Consider the following 18,735-nt stretch of genomic DNA (forward strand, 5'->3'; position numbering starts at 1 on the left):
CCTACATGTAAGAGCCATAGGGCATCTTTGTCTTACTCGTGCAAATTCAACGGTGCTGCCATCTCGTCGATTTCGTTAGCGCCAAGTTTGAAAGACGCGATATGGTTCATACATATCTTAAAGATTTAACCATGCAATTGAATGTCATTCATTTTTCGTAGAGCATATACTTTTGTCGATCAAGGAAACAAGCGTAGCATTTTTCGCATCGAAATAAAAAAGGATATTTGAGTTAAAGCGCGATTTTCTATTTTTGCATACTGACGCCATCTTACTATCGTACGCATAATCATAAAAAATGCTTATGGTCAAACAGTAGTCACTCGTCTTCGGGATTGAATGGTCAACGGTTTGGAGAATGGTCGAATGAGAGATAATTGTTTAAGAGTTGTTAAAGATACTTATAAAAAGAACTACTTTTAAGAGTTATAAAGTGCATATAATCATGGTTCGAAAAGCGAAAGGTATATTCATTTTATTATGATGATTTATTGCGATGAATACGTGTGAAATACTTTTTATAAAGGACGTTATAGGTTATCATATCATAATTTATCATAATAATTCTCTCAATAGATTTTACGCAAAGCAAAGAGGAACGTATGGTTATCACGATTGGAGAAATCATACAAGAATTATTGAAAGCTCATCAAGATAATAGAGATGTCGATTTGAATAAATTAAAAACACGTATATCTTCAAAGTATGGATTGGATAGATCTCCTAGACTGGTCGACATAATAGCTGCTGTGCCAGCAGATGCGAGAAACATTTTAGTGCCAAAATTAAAAGCCAAGCCTATTAGGACAGCTAGTGGGGTTTGTCTCTATATTATAAAACTATACAAAAATTTAGCAATTAATACGATCGACAATAATAATTGTTTCTTTACAGATAGCAGTAGTAGCCGTTATGTGCAAACCACACAGATGTCCCCATATCAATATGACGGGAAACATTTGCGTATATTGTCCAGGAGGTCCAGATTCTGATTTTGAGTATTCTACGCAATCGTATACAGGTTACGAACCTACATCTATGAGAGCTATACGCGCGAGATACAATCCATTTTTACAAACAAGACATCGTGTTGAACAAGTATGACAAATATCTTCTGTCGTTGCATCATTTAATTCTTTAATATAATATTATTCGCATTAAATAGTTGAAACAATTAGGACACAGTGTAGATAAAGTCGAATTTATCGTGATGGGTGGAACGTTTATGTCCTTGCCAGAGGATTATAGAGATTATTTTATACGGAATTTACACGATGCTTTATCCGGCCACGTGAGCAATAACGTGGATGAATCGGTCAAGTATTCGGAACGGAGTCGTACAAAATGCATCGGTATAACCATCGAAACACGACCGGATTATTGTTTGAAAAAGCATTTGTCGGATATGCTGCGCTATGGGTACATATAACTTAAATATTGAATTGTCATGGATCGCAAGTATGATTTAATCGTTAGATTCGCTATCTCGTCTCGTTGACGCTCTAGGTGCACGCGTCTTGAGATCGGCGTACAATCTGTCTACGAGGATGTTGCACGAGATACGAACAGAGGACATACCGTCCGTGCAGTATGCGAAAGTTTCCAATTATCAAAAGATGCAGGTTTCAAAGTCATAGCGCACATGATGCCAGATTTACCGAATGTTGATATCGAAAGAGACGTGGAACAATTCATCGTACGTAACTAAAATCTTGTATTAATGTTAATCATATTAATGACAATCGCAAAAGTGAGATATGTATGTTCTTTATAATTTATATAGGAATTCTTTGAAAATCCTGCTTTTCGAGCGGACGGCTTAAAGATTTATCCAACGTTAGTAATACGTGGTACTGGATTGTACGAATTATGGAAAACTGGTAGATACAAGAGTTATGCACCGAGCGTTTTGATTGACTTAATAGCACGGATTCTCTCTTTAATACCGCCGTGGACGCGTGTCTATCGCGTACAGAGAGATATACCAATGCCTTTGGTCAGGTAACGTTTTCGTGATTATTTCATCCTCGTGTCATATCTTAAACGATGTAACATCTACAAAATCTTTATAGTTCTGGCGTGGAACATGGTAATCTACGTGAATTGGCATTAGCTAGAATGAAAGATTTAGGTACCGATTGTCGTGACGTCCGCACAAGAGAAGTAGGAATACAGGAGATACATAATAAAGTTCAGCCGTACGAAGTCGAATTAATACGTCGCGATTACGTTGCTAACAACGGATGGGAAACGTTTCTTTCTTACGAAGATCCAATGCAAGACATTTTAATCGGCTTGCTTCGTCTAAGAAAATGTTCTCCAGATACTTTTAGGTAATTAAATTTAATTCTTTTTACCGGGACATTTTCTTCGGTGTAAAATTTTAAAGAGACGTTTATTTTTACAGATCCGAATTGAAGGATAAATGTTCGATAGTAAGAGAACTCCATGTTTATGGTAGTGTAGTACCCGTTCATGCACGGGATCCAACCAAATTTCAACATCAAGGTTTTGGAATGCTTCTAATGGAAGAAGCAGAACGCATCGCGAAAGAAGAACACAACTCTCGTAAAATAGCTGTTATTTCGGGCGTTGGTACAAGAAATTATTATAGAAAAATGGGTTACGAATTGGATGGCCCTTATATGTCTAAGATACTAGTGTGATTAAAAAGACGTAATAATAATGTAAATAATAAATTCTGTTTTATCTTTACTATAATATTGTATCTCTGATATGCCAATTTTTTATGCTCCGTACAATGAAAAATTTTCGACTCTGATCTAAACAAATATTTTTTTCCCGTAGCGTATGGAAAATTTGGTACACATTTCGGTGCGTTTGTTTCAGCTCCATGTACGCTTTCATTCAATGCACTTTCAATAATCCTCACAATTGCCATATTTTGTACGTTACGTAGCTTTAATATAGAACTTGAATTTATTAAAATAAAATTATGATTATAATCAAACTTTGGCAAAAAAAAACACGATTATTTTAGTTTAATAATAAAATTGCATAAAAATTCTATTTGCGTACGCGGAGCAATGTGAGATGGGAAACGGAATGTTACGTCGTCTCAGTTTTGGAAAAATTATATTATTATTATATAAGAGCATTTTGAGTGACAACATAGTAAAATTAAAATATGATTAAGAGCCATTCTCGAAGATTTCTGTAGAATCTTCGAAAATAACTCAATAATTTAATAATTGCCCTCTTGAGCCACAATTTGTGGAGGCCTCTTCTTTACTTCGTGCCCTAACTATAAGGGTCACTGAATTTACTTAACGAAACTCTACTATCTTTTATAAATACAGCCTGTGCTACTTATAAAAAAGCAAAAAACTTCGCGAACGTTTACTGACTCTAAAGACTGCATTGCACGCAGTCTATGCAAAAACACTTATCGTTTAAATCGCGAAACGCGAACGAACAAACATTGCTTCTACATCGCGATATTTTTATTTCAGCGGTGCAAACACTCGATTACTTCATTGCTACGCACGCGATTGCAACGAGATTCTGAAACAAAAATACAAACGAAATAATCGGCACTGTTATAATAAAAACTTTTATAAATCATTAAAAAATATGTAATAGAGAAATAAATATATTTCTCCGTAGAAAATGGATTCTGAGCGAGTTCCGATGTTCACTCATCAAAATACAAATCAAGACTGACACAGAAATTGTTAAAATCGATTAAAGGTTCGATTTTGTCACGACGTCGCCGAGAAATGCCAATACAAACTTTAAGTCTAAAAGAAAATAATTAAATATTATTTTATATTTAACACGTGTTTCAAATTCCGTAATATTTAATCGAATTAATTATTATTTGAATATTAGTTTATTTAACTATGCGTACTTTTACATTGTTTAAATAAATCTAAGATTTTTAATTTGTCACGTTTAGAAAGAAAACATTTTGAAAACGCATAAAGATATGGAGTCATTCGCGAATAAATAAGTTTTATCGATTAAAAATATTATTTATGCAACTTCCAATGATAAGTTATAAACATTTAGATATTTAGAATATTCTGTATTCTTTTTAGGACGAGATGATATTATAAAAGTTCATAAAAAGTGCCTAATAACGAAGGAAAATAATTTTTAATGCGTTTTATGCGTACATTAACATTACCTGTATATCTATATATACGAGGATCATTAATTAGCCGCCATATTGTCGCAAAAATTCCGATTTCTTAACAGGAGTACATGAAAGTAGTGGAGTTCTATCACGTGATATTATCAGCTGTTCAAGGATGCCGATAAAAAAAAGCGAAAACGATTCATGTGTCGTCATCTAGCGGAAACTTGTGAGAACTAAAGTGTTAAAGATGAACTTTTTATATGCTTAAAGATAACACCTTGCGCCATCTCGTGTATCCTTCCTTTACTTATAATTTAAAAAATATCGGACTGTATTCACTATGGTAATTAATGAATGAACTAATACGACGAACTCCACCATTGTCATGTGCTCCTGTTAAGAAATCAGAATTTTTGCGACAATAGACGACCAAAATTAGTGACTCCCATATATATAGATATACTGATATCTTACTTTTTCTTAATATGATAATAAATGAAAATAAAAGTTTAAATAATCATTTACTAAATTCAAATCTGTTTTTCACTAAAAATATTTTTCATTTTTACACGCACACAATAGAATATTTATAAAATATTTTAAAAACAAAGCGCACTGCAGCTTGATCTTAGTACAAAGTTTTCCTGAAACATCAAGTATCGTTAATGTTTCAGTATAATAAAGACATGTTTATTATAGACATTTACAATATCCATTTTCATTCCAATAATAGCTTCATTTTAGTGTAACGCTAATTTTTTTAAATATGATAAAACATAAGAGTTGAGTGGCTACCTGCATATTCGAAGAGAAGAATATCTTAACGACGTCTAATCAATGAAATCGCATAGAGAAACTATAAGTTAAAAATTGTCATTGCGATCTTAAGTTCGTAGTTTTCAAATGATAATGATTATAAAAAGATTTTGTACCATCACGTATTGGTTTAAATTTCTCCTTCTTGCTAATAGAATCGAAATGTTTTCTAAGAATCTATAACACAAAATGACAAATAAATTTATAAATTAAGTTCTTTCTATATAATGCAAATAAATTGTATACATAGTTATTTTGTTAAAAAGAAGTAATACCTGCATTTACAATAAATATAGACTCTTCACTTTGAAAAAATGCTTTTTACGTCTAATGCATGCCGAATAAAAGATTCTTCAACGCTAAGAATCTTTCTATGACGTTTCATCAATGAAATCAAGAGAGCATAAGAACATTATTACATAGAACATAATAAATTTATAAAACCTTTAAACGAATGCGATTGTAAAAAGACTTGATATTAATAACGAGTATAAGTTTTTTGTCTTTAAGTTGGACGGACAATGCAATATAATCTTCTGTAGGAACAAGAGGTTAAGTCAATGTGTATTGGATCAAAATCATTTTATCGAATAAAATAAGGATAGAGAGACATCGTAACGATAACAATTATTAAATGGACAAATAGAAGAAATAGAAATGTGGGAGACCTTTCAGAGAAACGAAACAGGTCGACTGACATTTTCAGATTTTTCACCGTGCGCCACCTGCTGACAAAACGTGACAGAAAATAGTGAATAAACAAAAGTGAATTGGAACGGCGGATAGTAACATACGTTTCGCCGTGCAGTTCAGAGCATACTTGAACATATGTATGCCATTCTTACTACTTCTTTGTGAATCGAGATGCTCTGTGTATTGGAGAATCATTCAAGAAGAAAAGTTACGTCGATTTGCGAATCGTAGAACTGAGTTCATCATTCGGAAGTCAACGAAATGTAGTGGAGCGTGTTCGTTAGTGTAGAAGTTAGTAGTGTAGATACTCCAAAACTACAAGTTGTAAAAGAGAGAAGAGTTTGGTACAACGCATACAATTTATTCGACGAGTGAAGTCTCGCGTTAGTTGGTAGACTGTACAAAGGTAAACAAAAACGACGATCATTTATTTACATCAATGTGCGATCTTTCGTAGCACTCAAAGAAATCTAAAACGCTAGGTTATGTCCTCACTTTCCAGCTGTTTGCGCTAAACTAGTACTGTAAACAATCCCGGGAGAAAAAGAGAGAGAGAGAGAGAGAGAGAGAGAAGCGACATGTATTTCACATCTTTCAAATCGTTGCTAGTAAACAAGCGTCGCGAAGGTGAAGTTTATTTACGTTTCGTTACATTGTTTACAAGTTTGTATCTATATCGAGATGCTCGATCGTAAAGAAAAATTTGTCGATTATTCGGCCGCGCCCAATACAAAATCCTCCTCTTCCTTCTTTGTTCTTTTTTGAAATTCTTTTCTCAATCTAGAAGAATGTGATAATCTTTAAGAAGTGCAATAAAGAGATATCATATCTTTGTAGATAATTTTTCAAATGTTTTAACAAGAATATATATTCGTTCCGAAAATTTATGCGTAATTTACGTGTGACAGAATGCACCGTAATACACGTTACGTTAGCAGTTGGAAAACATTCTCGACGGTAGAACTCGTTATGCTAAATTCTAGTTTCCAATATAGGAAAGAAGGAGAATGTTGAGATCGTTTTTTGCTCTTTGATCGTACGTGAAATTCGTATTTCGAAGATTAAAGTAGTTCTCTCGAAGGAATTCAATTCGACGATAGTCGTACCGCATGCGTGCATGCGTTTATACGCATTCAATGATGCATCCCAATGCATTCGTACGTACGTACGAAGGAACGAACGTATGTGTGATATATCGTATGTTCGGAGTTTTAAGCTGACACGATCGTGATACACTTTGCAAAGTAGCCAATCCTGAGTCGCGAGAAAGAACGTTCTCTCGTCGACCAATGAACGTTTGAGGTGTGTGCACTTATCCATCTATAACTATGAATGTTATAACATATCGCATAGTTTACTTTGTCTATTTGACTATTATTAAATCTGTCCTTAAAGTTCGACAGGATCGGAAGAGATAAATCATTAGTTGTTATTAAGCGAATGGAATCGGATGATCTCGAGAGTTAGCTCGATGTTTCCTGGATCAAAGTTGGACAATTTGTTCTTGGCTTAGAATTAGTATTTCAAAGGTGTTACACGTTCGACGGCGCCGTGCGACTTTGCGTGCCAGCAGTAATCCGGTGAAAGTTGCATTCGAGATTTCTCGCATATCATTCCTCGGAGGCTGTACTCGTGGAACTAGTGGAACGTTTTCCATCGTCTTCGTTTTCATCCTCCCTTCGTCCAGGTTTCTTCTTCGCACACAAATATTCCAGGTAGGTTTGTAACGAAATGGGACAAACCATTGGCCAGTGATTTAAATTCCTTTTCAATTGCAATATTCCTGGACCGACGACCTGTCTAAAATATCATTGGATATATCCTATCGCTATTACGATCTAGAGATCAAATAATACGAATCGTAGCTACGTAGTAGACTTATGTATATTCCTGTAATTATGCACACATCGGAGATATCATCCATCTCGATCGATCGAGATCGATAAAAAGCGGTAAACTATGTACTCGGTTACGTTCGATTCTAAACTCGAAGCACATGGCTTTACTCCGGTCTTACTCGCACGTTTCTTTTCTTGCACAGACGAAAGGAAGAAGATAATTTCATTGAATTTTTCTTTTGAGATTGTCCGATTAACTTACTCATAATTACCCCATTATTTTACCAAGAAACTTTCAAGTATATTCGTGTTTCTGTTCGAAAAGAGTTCCTGCGCGTCAATTGCATAAGAACGCGGTGATGCATCAAAGAATCGAGGTACCACGAGGTATTCATCCATCTCTTCTTTCCTCGACAACGAGGATCGATGATCATCGTCGACGACCGACAAAGATCGACGACGACGTAGAGTCATCTATTTTTAAATGCCTCCTCCTCGTCGTCTACCTGTTTATTTTTCTTGTCATAAACTATCAAGCATCGTTGAGTACACTGATTCGAAAGATTCGGAAGAAAATGTTCCTCTTATTTAAAATATTCTTGGTCATCGTCATCGTCATCTTCATCTTCTTCTTCTGCTTCTTCTTCTTCTTCCTCTCCTTCTTTCGCGTCGGCGGTCTGCTTTAACGATAGTATACTTGACTTTTTGGCCCTAGCTCCTTCCTACGTGCCGTTCTTGTTCGTCTAACTCGGCGAAATTAACAAGAGGAAGGAGTTATAGGAGAAGACGATTTAAAATTACCGATTACGCGGCTACTCTTGGTTAACTCTCCTATGTTTTATATATACATGTGTATATATGTATAAAATATATGTATATAGAACAATAACAGTATATGTACGAGTTATTCAGATAAACAGCGATAACAATATAATATAATCTCCCGATTAATGTTTTTAATATGTACGTGAACGTGTATATAATACCTAATTTCTTAAACGCTTACATTTTTCCCTTTTATCTCGGGAATAGCCTTTTTCGCGATACGAAGCGAACGGCATTGTATTACGAACGTGTCTCTCGCGATAATCGCCAGTCTCATTCGTCGTTATATACCTATTATTTACGTATATGTACATATGTATATACCAGCACGAGTTTATCCTTCGTTCTCCGTTTATAGATTGTCCATTTCGCACGTAACCGATTTTGCTTTATTTCTTTGCCTTGAATACGTCGCGATATAAGATTCTCGCATCGGAGAAAAGTACTTACTTACTCGCGATCAGGAAAGTACAATTGCGTTGGGATCGCTCGTTCGTTCAAAGGAAACACAAATAAGTGCAAAGACTAAAAATACTATAGAAGAGAATCTCGAGCAATGTCATGCTTGTTTATGCCAAAATTTCAATAAGCAAGGTCGTAGGCGCGTAACAAAGAATCGAGATGACCTGAGAATGTAAAAAAAATTCATCCATTGTAACGTAAAGAAAGACGATTCGTGAAACGATTTCATGAATTTAGTTTATTTCCTACTCGCTTGGCAATCGTTGCAGGGAGCTTTGTCATTTTGTCAAATCTTAGATAAATAGGCGATCGCGATCGGAGGCGTTCGATTCGTCTCGTCGAAATTCATAGACTCGCTCGTTCGAGTCAGTCGACGCTGAAGCGTTGCATGTTCGAGATGTGCCGTTTCTCTCGTCGCGAACGGTTTTAGCATCGAGTGGTATGTCGAGAGGAAAATAATCGACCAAAGGAGAAAGAAATTCTTCGACGCTCCTCGATTCTTTTTACAAAACAAATGTCATTTGTTTGAAAAACTTTTTACTTTCTTTCAAGACTACCGTTGAGATCTGTGCCAATGATCGATGGAAAGAAAATCGAAATATAACTGAATTAATGGAATTCGATGAAAACGAAGATCCATGATCCTAGCATCAATTAATCGTCATCGCGATCAATTAATCGTCGTTGGAAGAGTGAGAAAATCTTCGTTTTTTGTGAATAAAAGAGTTCTACGATCTCCAAAAACGATTATCGATCGTATCGTTGATCCCTCGTTTGATTCGGAAGATACTCCTGCAAAAGTAAAGAGAGCAAACAAGATTCGGACGTTTGATAAGAGAATCGGAGAAGTAAGAAAATGACAAGTGTAACAGCGATTTCCTTCACCGGTAAATAAGACGTAAAGATGGCGTCTCGAAGTGACGCCTGCGCTATCGGCTATAAAAGACCTTCGGTGAGTGTCTCTATGTGAAGGCGAAAGAAAAGCTCGTTTTCTAGTCCGTTCGCACGGATAAATCGAAAGTCGAATTACGTAAGAATCGCTAGAGACGATTACGTATCGCCTCTACAAGCGTATTCTACTAACAAACAGGGAAAACGTGGACGGATAGGTGTAGATAGAAGCTTAGTCTTGCGCAGCGATGCGCAACGGAGCGCGGAGCGCGCACGTTTTTGAATATTTCGAGTCGTTGATGAAAAAAATGAAAAAATAAGAAAAGAAAAAAGAAAAAGGAAAAGAAAAAAGAAGGAATTAAAAAAATGAGAAGAGATTAGAAATTTACTCGTCAAACTCGATCGTGATGTTTCGTAAATTCTGTTATCTTATATTTCATTCTTTTTACGTGTGAATTCATCTTTATTTCGAGTACTTACGTATGAGAATGGAGCTCTTATGCAAGGAATGCTTCGTCGCATACGAAAAAATCTTTAACGAACGAAGCTACGCGAAATTGTGAAAGAGTTACGAACGAACGAACGATCAACCAACCTGTATATTATTATTAGATTCTAGGCCGATCGCGCGCTCGGCATGCTCTTGCGCTCGTCAGATAGAGAGTGTCACCCTTCTCTCCTTAGATCGTCTTACAAAAGTATTCGAATTTTAACTCGAAATCGAATAATTTATTCTCGATTTCGTCAGACGTTCGAACGAAAAATATAGCAAGACTATATCGTTGAAGGATGCTAGAGGATGATGGCAAGGAATGAGAGACGGATAAAAACTATAGAGCGTAGGTCGTAATCGTTTTTCTCTTTCTCTCTTTGGAACGCACGCAAAAAGAAATCGTCACGTAACGTCGCGTTTTATCTTAATGTTTTCAACTTGAGATCGATCTGAAGCCTGATTAACGTTTCATAGTTAACAGAGGATAAAAAGATCGCCTCCCTCTCTCTCTCTCTCTCTCTCTCTCTCTCTTCTTCCTTCCTCCTTTTTTCTTTCTTTCTTTTTTTTCATCGAAATACGCCTGCCTCTCGTAGCGCAAAACGTTTCATCCTTGACCACTGAAGAAGCAACGCGACCGAACAATTAGTTTGGCTTTGACGTCGTATTTGTGCGATTACATCGATCAGAATGAAAGACTACGTAACGGTCGACGACGAAAGAGGAGAAGAGAAATCATCGATCCGTGATTTGATCTTGTTCTTATTTTTCACGTGAATTCAATCAATTGTTCACGACACCGATCCGTGATATTCTACTTTTAACGTAGGCTATAAATACGCTACTTTGATCACTTACTATTAGAAGAAAGAGAACGATGAGTAGCATCTTATTCAATTCCTTCTTATCCTATATCATCGGTTTTGATCGGATCGATATAAAAATTGATTGGAAAATATTATAGATCCGAGAGAGATGCCTCTGTCATATGTGACCAGGCTACGTCGAAGCGAACGTATAGAAGTAAAGAAAAAGCTTGCTTTCTAATTGGATGAGAGAAGCCCTGTTTGTGGACTAACGATCCGCTTTCTGTGTCAGCGGTAAAGTAAAAAGATTCGGAACGCCGGAGAGACGAGCGAAAAGTCGAAAGAGAGGAAAATAATTTGGCTAGGTGGAATTTCGCGAAAGAGAGCTAGAGGGTAGAAGAGGGCTTGGGAGAGGGAGGGAACGACGGAGCCATGCGGTCGACGAGTGCTCCTCGAGCAAGTTATTTTGGTCCCCACGGTCGCCCTCCACGTTCCCTCCACGTTTCCTCCACGTTTCCTTCACGTTCCCTCTGCGTTTCCTTGCGAAATACTTTTTCTTATTTTTTATCTACGTGGGTTACAAGCAACATTACCGATCCAATATTATTTCTATCTATTACATTCTTTCGGCGAACGAAATGTGATCAAGAAAAAAGAGATTCTTCAATTTTCCGATCATTAATATCATAAACGTAGGCCTTTTCGTTATGTAACGCATATCGTATGTAACGTCTAATGGGAATACAAAGGATGCGTGTTTTATAAATCAATTCCGAGAACACGTTGGATCGTTGCTTGATCGCTAGATAGGCTCGCTAAATATTTCTCAAGTTTGTTAGTTCTGATACTAACAGATGATTCTTCGAATTCCAGGCCCAACCATTTTTAGGAGAAATGAAGGAACACTCGGCTTCTTCGAAAGTCGAAAGAGACAAGGATCCGCCTCAAAGATCGTATAGCAGCGCTGCCAGTTTGATGTCGATCGGCGCGGATATATCTCCTAGTTCTTCCCATTTTTTCGAGGTGGTAATTCGATCGAAAATTTTCTTCCAGTCGATTCTTTTTTTTTTTAATGCAGCTGATCGCTTTCTTTCAGGTACTCTACGTCGGTAAGATCAGAGTCTCCCATCCAAAGGTATCCGAATCCTTCATCGACGATGCCCTCCTCAGATTTCGCTCTCATGGTCTCGAAAAATCAAAGTCCTCTGCGGGTGCTTTACTCTCCGAGTATCAACAAATCCAACGGCAAGCTCTTCTTTCTACCAATAGGAGGAACAGTACGGTGAGTGGAAGAAAACATTGCTTCGGCCGTGATAGCTATCGTTTTTTAGTTATTTCCAAATGTGAAAGGAATCTTCGTTAGCGATCGATAAGTTCGATCAAATTCGATTACACTTTGAATCGCAAGATAATCAATTCGTTATAATTGTCTTTTCGTTGTCGTTGTGTCTGTGTATGGTGTAATAGTGTAATAGCCTAATCGATCTGTTAGGAATCGAGTGCCAGCGAAACGGGCAGCGTAGAAAATGTATCTAGACATGGTTCGGTGGCAACGTTAGCGATCGCGGCGATGGCTGCTTCTTCTTCCTCGAGATCAGAAGACAATAGTAACGGTAGTCAGGGCGGAACATCTTCAACGAGTATTGACAATAATAGCGGAGCTAATATACAGGTGCCCGTAGTTATGAGAAATCGTGCTGGTTCGATGGGCAACGTCTTAACAGGCAGAAGAGATTCCAGTCCAAAGACCGGCGACGAGCATAATCGAACTATGCTATTTCAGGTAACAAAAGATGGATGGGACGGTCTATCGATCTTTTCTAATATTACATTTTGATATTCGATGTATCCTCCCGTGGTAGGTGGGTAGAGCCGATTTGAGATTGATCAGTCCCGACAGGAAGCAGGTTTTGCTTCACAAACAAATCAAAGACGTGGCGAGTTGCGTGCAGGGTGCAAAGAATTCCGAACACTTTGGATTCATCTGTAGGGAAGCAACGATAGAAAGTTTCGTTGGTTATATATTCAAATGTCAATCCGAATCCGTTGCCGACGATCTGGTTGCAGGTGAAACTTTCTCATTTTATATAGAACTAACTGCTCGACTTTTCTCTTCACTGTTTTCTACCGTTCTGTCCAACAGCCATCACCCAAGCATTCGTTGCAACCTGCGATGGTACGAGAAAGGAGAGATACCCTGTATTCTCTTGCGAACACTGTCCCATGTTTTGGTATAATAAATTGTGTCAAGAGATAGAAGGTAATTTTCTCGTAAAGCTCTTTCTTATCTTCGATCATAGTAGAAATGCTTTCTATCGTTCATCATTTCAGGTCAAAACGATCGACGAACTCAAAACATAATATTCTCTCGAATGGAGCAATTGCCGGAAGACGAGCAGGAGATCGTTGTGAACAAATACAAAGGTGCAGAGGCAATCGGAGGAGGATCCGGTGCGGGTTCGAGTTTGCGCGAACAAAACCAATTTCTCATTAGATTATTACGTGCTCATTGCGAGGCCAAACAAGCCAGGCACGTTCACGATACAGCTGAAAATAGGTATGTCATTGTTAGACGAGTATAAGCACGAGTAAAAAATTTCAACGAATTTACGTAATATTTAATAAATTTTCAGAAGCGAATTTTTGAATCAGTATCTCAGTGTAGGCGTTGGCAGTACGATATTCATGAAAGCAAAACGCTCTCTGACTAATAGTTTCGATAATCTTATGAAACGGAAGGGTTCGCGAGAAGACTTTGGACTCGTTTCGCACGCGAAGGACTCTAATCATCTCAATACCGCGTTACAAAAGAGTGGCAGCCAGAGTCCCGATAATTCGCGTCAATCGTCGATAGGCGAGTCATCGACTGAAACGTCTGGCAGACCGAGATCGTTGCGAGTATCTCCGGAACAACAGTTATCGGTGAACACGGGACCACGAAGTTCCATGATGGATATGTAAGTACAATGATTTCTTAAAAAACGCTTCGCTATTTTCAACTACAAATTTGGGTGACAATTTTTTCTCTTCTCTCGTTTTATTCAGCTTCTTAAAAGTGGGAAATTCGCCGAAAATGTCGCCCACGGAATGCGATGGAAATACCGAAATGCATTCCAATGGTTCGTGGAGACAGGCGATATTGCACAGAGTGGTAACACCGAATAAAGAACACGATAAGAAGAATGGAAAATCTGAGAATTCTGATGCCAATGAGACACCTCGCGCTGTTGCTACGCACAGAACGAGAGAGGAACTCAGAGATCTATGGAAGAAAGCGATTAATCAGCAAGTGATACTGATACGAATGGAAAAAGAGAATGCAAGACTTAAAGGTATTATTATAGCGTAATCGCTCGTCCATTAATTATACGTACCTATGTAATCTTCTATATACTACGAAAGTATTTCAACTCGATTTAAGAACGTCAAGAGGAAGCAACGGTGAAAAGAATCAAATTGGAGTACGATGAAATCAGCAGCTGTGCTCGCGAACTCATCGAAGTATGGGATTTGCTCGTTAGCAAGGAATCCCGCGTTTCTACGAAGTGCGACAATCAAATGCTTTTACATGCCATTAAGCAAGGTAAAAAAATATCGAACATCTTATTATCGATGAAGAGAGAAAACGATCTAACGCCTAATCGTTGTATTTCAGGTGTACCTAAAGGGAAAAGGGGCGAAGTCTGGCAATTCTTAGCGGAACAATTTTGTTTGAAACAACCGCCCATAGATACTCACGATTTTCCAAACTACAATACGTCTTACGATTTGTTACTGAAGCAACTCACGTCCCAGCAACATGCTATTCTCATCGACTTGGGACGTACATTTCCGAATCATCAGTATTTCAGTTCTCCCTTAGGACCCGGCCAATTGGCACTTTTCAATTTGTTGAAAGCTTATTCTCTCCTGGATCACGAAGTTGGCTACTGCCAGGGTCTCAGTTTTGTGGCTGGTGTTCTTCTTTTACACGTAAATATAAATTTCTAGTTAAATGAATGTAAATTTAAATGTTTCATAGACCGTCGATGTTAAGGCCACTTCATGTCGCGTTAAACAATAGCTTGAAACGCTTTCTATACCATAAAAATCTTTCTACCTGTTTCATAATCAGATGGTGGAAGATCAGGCTTTTTTTCTCTTACGACATCTGATGTTTCGGAGAGGCCTGAGAAAACTCTACCTTCCAGATATGGCAGCATTACAATTGCACTTATACCAACTATCAAGATTACTGCACGATAGACTACCGGCACTTTATGATCATTTTGACAAGCACGAAGTGTCACCAACTTTGTATGCAGCACCGTGGTTGTTGACCTTGTTTGCCAGTCAGTTTCCATTAGGTTTTGTAACTAGAGTCTTTGGTAAGTTTTCCCCCTCCTGGCTTACTTTCTTCTGGCATTCCTCACGTCACGTGTTAAGTCAGAAAAGTTGCTGAAAATTTTATTGAGTTTTCTTTCTTTCTGTCACAGATTTACTTTTTCTCGAAAGTTCAGAGATAATATTTCGAGTAGCCGTGGCATTATTGGAGGAGCATCAGGATCAGTTGCTTTGCTGTGACAGTTTCGAAGAAATTATGGAATATCTTAAAGTAAGAATAATATGTCTCTCTGATTTAATCAACTGTGTTTTTAAATCAAAAGTGTGCCATCGAATAATCACGCTGATTTGATTTTCCTGCCCTCCTTTTCTTAGACCCGTGTACCAGCTGTAGATAAAGACACTTTGGATCGTGTAATGAAACGTGTATTCTATCCGGATATGGAAGTTTCGAAGCAATTGAATGAATATAGAGTGGAATACCAAGTGCTACAAGAAGAGATGCTATCGGTAAAACCACAGATCGAAAGTTTAGAGAAATTCAAGTCGGTTAACAAACAACTGATGAAACAAGTCTCTCAATTGAACGAACAGCTCGAGGTAAGAAGATCGATATAATATGACGATTGTATTTTTTTTACGCTACATTTTCCTTCTTCTTCGTGCAAAAATCTATTGCGTGCAATTTTTTCTAGATAACAATGAACAACTTGCAACGTTTGGAAATGGCACGATCTATGCAACAAACGGTGGTGAATAAATTGGAATCTCAGAATCGTAGCCTCGAAGTTACAGTCGCGACTTTAGGTACTTTTATTCAACACTTGACCGAAACGCGAGACGATCTAGATTTACCAGGTGAAATACGTAGAATCGTTTCTCAAATTAACATTGTCGACAAGCGAAGAAACATGAGCAAAATATATCCTCTGAAGATATTGGAAGATAACAGTAAGCAAGGGCTCATTAAAAGCAATTCGGGTGGTAGAGATTCACAAAATTTCTTACGAAATAGTAACGTGATCGATCCTCCCTATCCTTTGAAATCTACGTTGAGCCAACCAAACCTGGCAACTAAGTTGGAAAGGGTATCTTCTTTCTTTTCGAATTCGCACAATCATATACAAAAGCAACGTGCACAATTGGCGGCCCTTAGAAACGAGTACACCGATCAAAATATACGAAGCAACAACAATGATGAAAATGATCCAAAGACGGTCAATATAGACATACAAATCACGGATGCAATGACGTCGCAGGACGATAACGTCGAACAAAGTGATAATCATTTGAAGATTCAGTCGATTAATTTAGAAAAATCTATCTCGTTACCGCTGTCGAACGCGAAACTAAAGTTGAAGCCCTCCAAGTCGGCGTATGAGTTAGGCTCCGTTAAAATAGTGCCAACTAGCAAGATCGAAGTTACCAATGAAGATTCTTTGACAAACTTGACAGGGACCGTGCATCCTTTGGATACTTGTAGCGATGTCAATTTTCGATACGGTGGAACCACAAAATTAAAGTCTATCAAACCAGTTAGATTATCTAGTCCGAGCGGTCAAGGAGATAACGTAAATAAGAATACTCAAAACCAAAATACTGAAGCTTTAAATAGATAACACTTACTTATGTTATTATGTTTGCAAAGAAAAATGGAAATACGTTCAAGAAGAAAGGATACGCATGATGGAACAGCATTGAATATTCAAAGATGTAGGAATCACTGAAAAAATAACTTTCTTACGGTCTAGACGTTTGCAACGATCTTTAATTCCTTATTCAATCTGTATTTTCCCCCTTCCCTCCTTTCCCTTCCTCTCCTTAAGCTAGGTTAATAGGTGTGTACTGAGAGATGAAGGATTTCTATTACTAACGTATACGTATAGTGTATAGTAATCGCAAGTAAATCTCTAGGAACACAGAAGTGTATTCAGTTTCAATAGAATTTGTAATCACTTGATACCAACGAATCATAATGAATGTTGTACAGATAATTATTGACACGTATCTCTGTACTATAATATATACGTATATTTGCTATGTGTACATACGTGAAGTATGCGTTTCAACAACTTTGCGTAACACGATGTGTCGTCCTATATACAGATCTCAAAAGGATGCCAATGAAATAAAAATATCATACATGGAGCTATTTCTTGCCTTATAAAATCACCGATTTTGGGCACAAATTTCCATAAATAGTATGCACTGTGTGCATAATTACTGTTACCAAATTAACTGAAAGAAATATAAACTATAAGTTACCCGGAATATATCTGTATATATAGATCAACATGATATAAGTATCAGATGTATAAAATATTTGCACTTGTTATTGAATTGTTATAAAGAAACAAAAAAAAATTATGCCAAATACTTTAAGATGTAAGCGAAAAGTGATATTGACATAGATAATATTTGTATTAACTGTGTGTATATTCTACATACTTATTAGTGAAGATTTATAGTGAGCGTGTGTGAGAGAAAGAGAGATAGAGAGCGAGAGAGAGAGAGAGAAAGATACGTATAGGTGTATAGATATAATTCATTTTTCAACATATATATTGTAGATTCGTGTAACAATGAAGTATTACTATTATTACTTTTGCACAAAGCATGCCTTGCGATATCAGGGATCTTTGTATTAACGTTGTATTATTACTGTTAATACAGATACATAATAATATAAATTGCATAATCAATTTGCCTTCAACTTTTCCCTATTATTTTTTATTGAACATTTGAATATCAAAAGAGAGAGAGAGAGAGAGAGAGAGAGAAAGTTATTTTTACCAGACGTGTCGAGTGGGCAGATAACGTAAGAATGGAGTCGAAGTCCATCGAAATGAATTATTCAGCCTCCATTTCGAACCAGTAGCGACGATATATGCCATGTGTTTTACGGACGTAATTCTCTTTTCTTTTCTTCTTTTCGCATTGTAATTTTGCAAATTCGCGTTAAAAATCCGATAGAAAATGTTTGTAGCCATGCAACTGTAAATGCTTTACATTGATTCGGATTAACGTGGGTAATCTCACTTCGCTCGCGCTTCTTTACCGGATAAGGATTAAAAGAAAAAGAGATTCTCGAGAGAATCCAACTAAAATTGAATGAAAGCGTAAATTTCCATTTTCTTAATCTACTATCGTCGTCTCGTTTTATTGCGTCTTTCGAGATTGAAAAATCTTCTAACGCCGTCTTATTACAAGTAGAAACAAATTTTGAAAATTTCTTGCAATATTCGTAAGCGAATGCGAATGGTCTCTATCTCGATCTTTACATACGGCATAATACCGGCATAATCGTGCAAACGTTTATCATAAATGTATCTCTTCGAGATATTTTCATAGAGTATATTATCTCTTACATCACCGATCTCTCACATTTCTACCCACCGGCACATTTCTTTCGGAGTAGCGATTTAAAAGGGTATAACGTTGTTATGTCTACGTTTCTTTCGAACCGATTCTGTTATCCTTTGATTAAAA

At 37.1% G+C, this 18,735-nt stretch overlaps 2 protein-coding genes and 1 long non-coding RNA gene across 8 annotated transcripts; 2 read left to right on the top strand and 1 right to left on the bottom strand.

The window, feature by feature from the left end:
* Positions 1-303: 303 nt before the first annotated feature.
* LOC127068421 (elongator complex protein 3) lies at positions 304-2,721 on the top strand. The gene is made up of 8 exons (XM_051004604.1): positions 304-464; positions 577-818; positions 895-1,098; positions 1,166-1,419; positions 1,507-1,696; positions 1,784-2,001; positions 2,073-2,333; positions 2,408-2,721. The coding sequence occupies exons 1-8, from the start codon at positions 446-448 to the stop codon at positions 2,664-2,666; spliced, it is 1,647 nt and encodes a 548-aa protein (XP_050860561.1). The 5' UTR covers positions 304-445; the 3' UTR covers positions 2,667-2,721.
* A 398-nt stretch (positions 2,722-3,119) lies between these two features.
* LOC127068486 (uncharacterized) lies at positions 3,120-5,678 on the bottom strand. Of its 3 annotated transcripts, XR_007782941.1 has the most exons (4): positions 5,194-5,678; positions 4,898-5,095; positions 4,151-4,746; positions 3,120-3,525 (listed from the first exon to the last, which is right to left on the bottom strand). It is a non-coding gene; the product is annotated as an uncharacterized LOC127068486 (long non-coding RNA). The 3 variants fall into 3 exon arrangements; XR_007782942.1 differs by lacking the exon at positions 4,151-4,746; XR_007782940.1 differs by having other exon boundaries at positions 4,151-5,095.
* A 128-nt stretch (positions 5,679-5,806) lies between these two features.
* On the top strand, positions 5,807-17,936 carry LOC127068396 (TBC1 domain family member 1). 4 transcript variants are annotated; one of them, XM_051004511.1, is made up of 15 exons: positions 5,807-6,017; positions 11,797-11,946; positions 12,020-12,205; positions 12,416-12,706; positions 12,786-12,990; positions 13,067-13,183; positions 13,255-13,480; positions 13,557-13,880; positions 13,969-14,255; positions 14,345-14,506; positions 14,579-14,895; positions 15,038-15,290; positions 15,399-15,517; positions 15,622-15,846; positions 15,942-17,936. In XM_051004511.1, exons 2-15 carry the CDS (start codon positions 11,818-11,820, stop codon positions 16,863-16,865), a joined length of 3,765 nt encoding a protein of 1,254 aa, XP_050860468.1. In that variant the 5' UTR covers positions 5,807-6,017; positions 11,797-11,817; the 3' UTR covers positions 16,866-17,936. The 4 variants fall into 4 exon arrangements, with proteins under 4 accessions (XP_050860468.1, XP_050860470.1, XP_050860467.1 ...); XM_051004513.1 differs by lacking the exon at positions 5,807-6,017 and adding an exon at positions 7,169-7,326; XM_051004510.1 differs by lacking the exon at positions 5,807-6,017 and adding an exon at positions 9,060-9,688.
* The last annotated feature ends 799 nt before the right edge of the window (positions 17,937-18,735 follow it).

This window comes from Vespula vulgaris, chromosome 13 (genome assembly GCF_905475345.1).
Source record: "Vespula vulgaris chromosome 13, iyVesVulg1.1, whole genome shotgun sequence".
NCBI lineage: Eukaryota > Metazoa > Arthropoda > Insecta > Hymenoptera > Vespidae > Vespula > Vespula vulgaris.